The sequence below is a fragment of the Sinocyclocheilus anshuiensis genome, unplaced genomic scaffold (genome assembly GCF_001515605.1).
Source record: "Sinocyclocheilus anshuiensis isolate Anshui unplaced genomic scaffold, SAMN03320099.WGS_v1.1 scaffold391, whole genome shotgun sequence".
NCBI lineage: Eukaryota > Metazoa > Chordata > Actinopteri > Cypriniformes > Cyprinidae > Sinocyclocheilus > Sinocyclocheilus anshuiensis.
In genome coordinates this window covers 1562226-1569109 of record NW_015548229.1, presented here as the reverse complement: position 1 = coordinate 1569109, position 6884 = coordinate 1562226, and the positions used below count along the sequence as shown (strand labels likewise).

The 6884-nt window shown below is 35.2% G+C and overlaps 1 protein-coding gene across 1 annotated transcript in view; it reads left to right on the top strand.

The window, feature by feature from the left end:
* LOC107654564 (janus kinase and microtubule-interacting protein 3-like) overlaps positions 1–6884 on the top strand; it is a 39670-nt gene that overhangs the window by 12918 nt on the left and 19868 nt on the right. The window contains exons 5-6 of the mRNA XM_016441698.1: positions 4103–4345; positions 4571–4813. Of these exons, the coding sequence (XP_016297184.1) occupies positions 4103–4345; positions 4571–4813 (486 nt within the window). The remainder of the gene's footprint in view (positions 1–4102; positions 4346–4570; positions 4814–6884) is intronic.

The following is a 6884-nucleotide window of genomic DNA, read 5'->3' as shown; positions in this document are numbered from 1 at the left end:
ATATATATATTTAACAAATTTAATTTTTACTTATTTTTACGTTTTAATACTTCCATATTAGTTTTAGTGCTTCATCTTAAATTTAAGTTTTTCATCTATTTATATATATTTTTCTTGTTTTTATATTTTATTTCAGCCTTATTTCAGTGAACAAAAATGTTTTTAATAGTTTTAGTTAGCAATAATAACCCTGACTATCCCTTTAAGATGTCATAAGATGCAGTTCAATATAAGTGCCCTTATATAAACGCCACACTTTACCACTGTCAAGCACAAAATTATTTTTTAACCTTAGCATGTGATTCAGAGATGAACTGTGAGCGTACAGGCTAGTTCTCAGGCCGTCATCATGCACACCCATGAAAATGAAGATCTGGTCTTGGTGAGCGCAGTGACAGCGCAGCACTGTGTGAGAACTGTCAGATCCTCATAGATGTGCCGTCAGACTGCTGCTAGCAGCATGCATCAATACAGCTATTGTGATGGGCTTCCTTAGACTGACAGTAAGAGGGGACATAGGAGCTGTCTCTACTGTTGTTAGGCCTGAATGAACAATACTCTTCATGTATGATGGAAAGAGACGGTGCTGGTAAAACTAATGACAGACTTTTCATTTATTGGTGAACATTATTTTAGTTTTACTTATATACAATTGTAGTTTTTGTTAATATTTTGAATTAGCTTTTGTTTGTATATTTTCAGTTTTCATTTTATTTTTGGTAAAAAAACATTTTTAATTTGTCATGTTTATTCGTTTTTGTTTATATATTTATAAATATATATATATGTTAGGCCTGAATGAACAATACTCTTCATGTATGATGGAAAGAGACGGTGCTGGTCTCACACGGCATGTCTCCATCTGTAAATACTCATATGTTTGTGCTACTGCTTGGTGGAGTGGAGCAGAAAGGAGAGGTTTGGTGGGAGTTTTGAGGCGTGGATTGCTATTATGAATGAGAAATATACTTTGCTTGACCCTATAATTTAATACCATTTTTTTTCTTGTGAAGTCCACTTGTAGCACTGTCCTGCATCATATTTGCTAAATGAAATCCAATACTTGTTTCTTGCTAATTTTGGGATGCTGATTCCAAAAATAGTAGCTGTTTTGCTGTAGCACTTCATACTTTTCCACAAAATATGTATTGCATTTCGATTTGCATTACTTTCGACAACCATTTGTAAGGTGGTGTTTTAAGTCTTGCTTTTATACTTCAACCACCAGAAAAATGTTTTGTTCAATTCCTAGCCAGTTGAAATTCACATGTATGGATGATTAAGAAGACACTATTTTATGCCTGATCCTGATTTCAAGGTTAGCATTATAAAAAAAGGGGGGTGGGGTGATTGATTTGATTGATCATTCATTCATTCATTCACAGGTTAGGTCTGACATGCCAACAAATAATGTTTGTCCTTTTATTATTATTGTTATTATTATTTAAAACCAGTTTTGAAAATTGCTACAAAGTACTTCTCATTGTTTTCTACCACAATGTTATTAGGTTAAAAATAAATGTACTGATTTTAGTCAATATTTAAAACATATTATTGCTAATGTGTCACTAGTGTTACAATCTTTGCTTTACTCATGAAATAAAATAAAATTACACAAAATATAATTTAAAAAAAAAAGTAAAATAGGTACTTTTTTTATTTTTATAATTAGTAAGAATAGCATGGTAAGTACTTACCATAAAAATTAATTCAGACTTCTGAATACATACTTTGTAAGTCAGAAAATAACTACAATTTGAAAATGAGTCTAAATTATTTTCTGTCGTTATTGACTTTATGCCACAAATGCTGCCAATTGCGTCCTGAGCTGCTACTGAACCCTGAACATTCATTTAAGGTCACGGATGGCTGGTTCTTCACCAGAGGCTAATGGGATCTCAGCCTCCAGCACTGCTGACTCTCACTGGACTCTAAACCTCGTCTCCGCATGTTCTCTTACGCTGCATTAAAATGCAAACTCCCTGTAGGCCTAAAATCACTTCTCTTTGCTGTTTTATTCCTTTGAAAACAGGCAAAAGTGTCCAGTGACCATCTGACCCAGTTCTGGTTCAGGGTGGTGTGGTGTCAGCCATATAATTACATCTCAGGGTTACTGCCTCCATCTGGCTGTCGGCGATCAGAGTTAGATTTATAAAAGGCAGTGGAGCAGAGACTTTTACTTTCAAGAAATTCCATCAGACTCCAACCTAGTTTTATTAAGTGGTGTTTGCTATGGCAGGCATCTCAATTATTGTTGTTTATTGGGTTAGGAAAGTATTCAGCATAAGTATTCAAATTGTCCTCAGTTTGTACTACGGACAGGAATGATCCCTAAAATCATGTGGCTTGTGAAGGAAAGGGGATCAAAGTGGTCAGATTTACAATTTTATGTTTAGGAGAGCAATAGTTTTATAAGTGTAGGGCCTAAAAATGGGGTATTCTTAGCTTTAAATATAGTTTCCTCCAGTGTTGTCTTTGTTTTGTGACTGCATTTCAAGATGGCATGTCTTTGTTCTGTTACTAGTGTTGTCTATTGTGTGCCTGTGGCAGCATGTGTCAGAACAGAGGACATGTCCTGATGTGATTCCGTGTAGGGGTCATGTCCTGACACAATAACGCTCCTATTTTTAGGACATGCTCAATATATTCTGCAGTGCACTGAACTGCTATAGTGCCGCGTTGCTTTGCATAAACACTGACTCAATGTTCATTATACATTATACCACACTTAATTGTTTCCAAGTATTTTTATTCCATTGTTTTTTTTTTTTAGAATACTACACATATCCCTTCAACTTTACAAATATCATTAAAATATGTAAAATATACCATTGATATATACAGTTGTGCACATAAGTTTACATACCCCTTGCAGAATATGCAAAATCATTTGAACAAAATAAGAGGGTTATTTTTTATTTAGTACTGTCTTGAATACGCTATTCACATAACAGATGTTTATATATACTCCACAAGACAAAATAATAACTGAATTTGTAAAAAATTACCCCATTCAAAAGTGTACATACCCTTAAATCTTAATACTGTGTTTCATTTCCTGGATGATCCATGACTGTTTTGTGATAGTTGTTCTTGAGTCCCTTGTTTGTCCTGAACAGTTCAACTGCCTGCTGTTCTTCAGAAAAATCCTCCAGCTCCTGCACATTCTTTGGTTTTCCAGCATCTTCTGCATATCTGAACCTTTTCCAACAGTGACTGTATGATTTGGAGATCCATCTTTTCAAACTGAGGACAATTGAGGGACTCATACATAACAATTACAAAAGGTCAAAACATTTACTGATGCTCAAGAAGGCAACACGATGCATTAAGAGCCGGGGGGTGTAAACTTTTGGAATTGGATGATCAGGGTAAATTGTCCTTATGTTGTCTTCTGGGAAACATGTATGTATTTATGTAGCTTCTGAAGTGCAGTACTAAATAAAAAAAAAAAAAAGATCTTTAATCAAAATAAGAAAAATTGACACGTCATCATCCTGTTCAAACGTTTACACACCCCGGCTCTTAATGCATCATGTTGCCTTCTTGAGCATGAGTAAATGTTTTCACCTTTTGTAATTGTTTTGTATGAGTCCCTCAATTGTCCTCAGAGTGAAAAGATGGATCTCAAAATCATGCCGTCACTGCTGGAAAGCGGTCAAATACGCAGAAGATGCTGGAAAACCAAAGAATGTGCAGGAGCTGGAGGATTTTTCTGAAGAACAGCAGGCAGTTGAACTGTTCAGGACAAACAAGGGACTCGTGAACAACTATCACAAAACATAAAAACAGTCATGGATTATCCAGGAAATGACACCCAGTATTAATATTCAAGGGTATGTAAACTTTTGAATGGGGTAATTTTTACATATTCAGTTATTATTTTGTCTTGTGGAGTATATATAAAAATCCGTTATGTGAAATAGCTTATTCAAGACAGTACTAAATAAAAAATAACATGCAATTATCATGATCCCTCTTATTTTGTGAAAATGATTAACATTTTGCATATTCTTCAAGGGGTATGTAAACTTATGAGCACAACTGTACATCGTTTAATCCCATCAGTTTTAAATAGTAAAGTTTACATCTATTTCCTCAGGTCAGTAAGCTGGAAAGGGATAAGTCTCAGGAGGTCCGTCATGAGCAGCACAAGTCCACGGTGGTGGTGACTGAGTTAAAAGCCAAACTACATGAGGAGAAACTTCGGGAGCTCCATAGTGTTCGGGAAACACTCCTACGTCAGCACGAATCTGAACTGGTGCGGGTCATTAAGATCAAAGACGGAGAGATCCAGAGACTCCAGGCGCTCGTCAGTGCCCTCCGAGATGGATCCACCGATAAGGTACCATTGGAATGGAAATTAAATAATCCATTTTATGTGTACTAAATGATCACAATACTCCAAAAATAAAAATATAATTATGAAGATAAAATAAAAGCATACATTATGAATATAATATTTATTATTCTAGTTATTATTATTGTTATTGTATAATAATTACACAATTTGGTTACACCAATTATTGAACTTAATTCTCTGATAAATATGTTGTCTCTGCCGCCACAGGTGAAGTCTGCACTGATGGCAGAGGCGCGAGAGGAGTGCAGGAGGAGTTTCGAAGGGGAGCGCATGCGACTGCTGCAGGAGATCTCCGAGCTCAAGGCGGTGAAAAGGCAGATGGAGGAGGCGTTAAACGCGGCTGTGCAAGCCGACAAGATCAGAGCCGCAGAGATCCGCAGCATCTACCATCTCCACCAGGAGGAAATCAACCGCATCAAGAGAGAGTGTGAAAGAGAGATCCGCAGACTGGTGCGTAATACAGTTTAGAACATGCACTATTAATCAGTGAATTCATCTGTCAGTACATCGGTCTAAATACATACCCTTATATATGTATATTTATTTATTTATTTTATTTTATTTATTTATTTTTTTTTTTTTCTTGGGTGGCAGCTGATAATTAAAGCTGCTCAGGTTGAACAGAACACTTACCCCAGGTTTCTCCATAGGGACTGTCTGTTCCATTAATGTGCTGAATGAAAATCTTTTGTTAACTGGCAGAGCTTCACGCGGTTTACACAGGAAAACCTCACTCATGGGTGTTGCCATGATGGAAACATTTCTGGAAACTTTCCTATTAGTCAGTCATTTAATTTGATGAATGGAATTATTCATTTGCATTTATTTAGCAATAATTCACATAATTACAACACACTTCTGTAAGAATTCAAATTTCTGTACAAGTTTCATTCAAATTCAAATCAGTTGTTTGAAGTCCCGCCCCTTGATTGTTAAGCCCCACCCACTTTGCCTTTTTTTTTTTTTTTTTTTTTTTTTTTTTTTCTCTCTCACTTAGATGAGCTTTATAAACCATCCCATTGGAATAAACTACAGAGTTTTAATGCAATTCATAATTTTCAGTCAAATGTGTTTATAAAGTGTTTGGATATTATTATTGTGTGGGCTGGAATGAATTGTGACACTGCGACACATTTTATCTTTTTTCTTTAAATAGTTAAATTATGCAGTAAATTGATTTAAAAACAGCAGACACTGCAAATCTGAATCAAACAAACATTTATTTACCTTGGAGCAAATGTGGGTGTTTTTACGTATGTTGAAACTGAGTATAATTCCCTGCCATGCACTGTGTATTATTTAAAAAAATAAAAATAATAAAAAAAGTTTATACAAGTGGGAAAAAATATTGTTTATATTCTCTTTGGGTACATTGTCTGGGTACAAGTGCTCTAGTACTGTATCTTTGGATATTTTCTGTAAAAATTAATTTCCATTCAAAATTATCTGAAAACACAAGATTTCCATAGAACGGCAACAGTTGCTAAGGTAGTATTGGCCAGTAATGTTTCTAAGGCGGTGCTTAAAGTAAAGACTTTCTCTCCAAATCCCCCTCTAAAGTTTCACGGTTTTATATCTGTTGGTTCACATTTTATTTTTAGCCGTATGTGTGTGTATCTCAAAATGGCAGTGTGTGTCCTCGTGTACTACACTTAAAGTGAAGCTGCGTTCTTCCCTTCAGAGCCTCTCTTGTTCTGGGCTTTTTGCCATCCGTTTTTTTCCCGGAGTATGAAAATCTCTGTATCTCTGCAGTCAGTGGCCGTTGATATCGATCGCTCTTGTGTGGCTGAGCGTTGACTCTATATCTCTTCAGGACTAAATGCAAGAAATACTTCAGGGTTGAGGCAGGACTCTGTATGATATGTATAGTAGAGGAGCAGATTGATGGAAAAGATGCAGGACGTTTCACTATTTTCTGAGAAGTATATATATTTAGGGCTGTGTATATGGTAGATATATTTGCATGGCTATTAGTAAGTTTATGTTTTTACATGACAGAGCAACAAAACATTGAGTAATGCTTTTGTACATCTTTTGTTATAAATAACCTGATCTTTTGGTTTTCAAGAAAATAATCAAATTAAAAGAAACCATTCAAGTTACTGGAAAATTGTGCAAATTATTATTTTTTAAATATTTTTTTTAACATTTTAAAAAGTCTGTCTGTTAGTATACAGTGCCATATGAAAAAAAGTTTAGGTTTTTTTATTGTTATTAGGTATGGTACTATTGCAGTTACATTATAAATTAATATATTGTTGTTAGTTCCATTTAAGTAATTGGAAAAGTCTGCAAATTATTATTATTTATTTAAATTATAGGGTCTGAAGGTCTGTGTGCGATTAGAGTCCTGTGCTGTTGTTGTGTGTTGAGGATGTATTGATCTTTGGATTATTTATTGTATTGCAGGGCCGGCTGGGGATGTTAATCACATAATGTGTGAACACAGCGTGTGTGTGTGTGTGTGTGTGTGTGTGTGTGTGTGTGTGTGTGTGTGAGTGTGTGTGTTTGCTTTTATCAA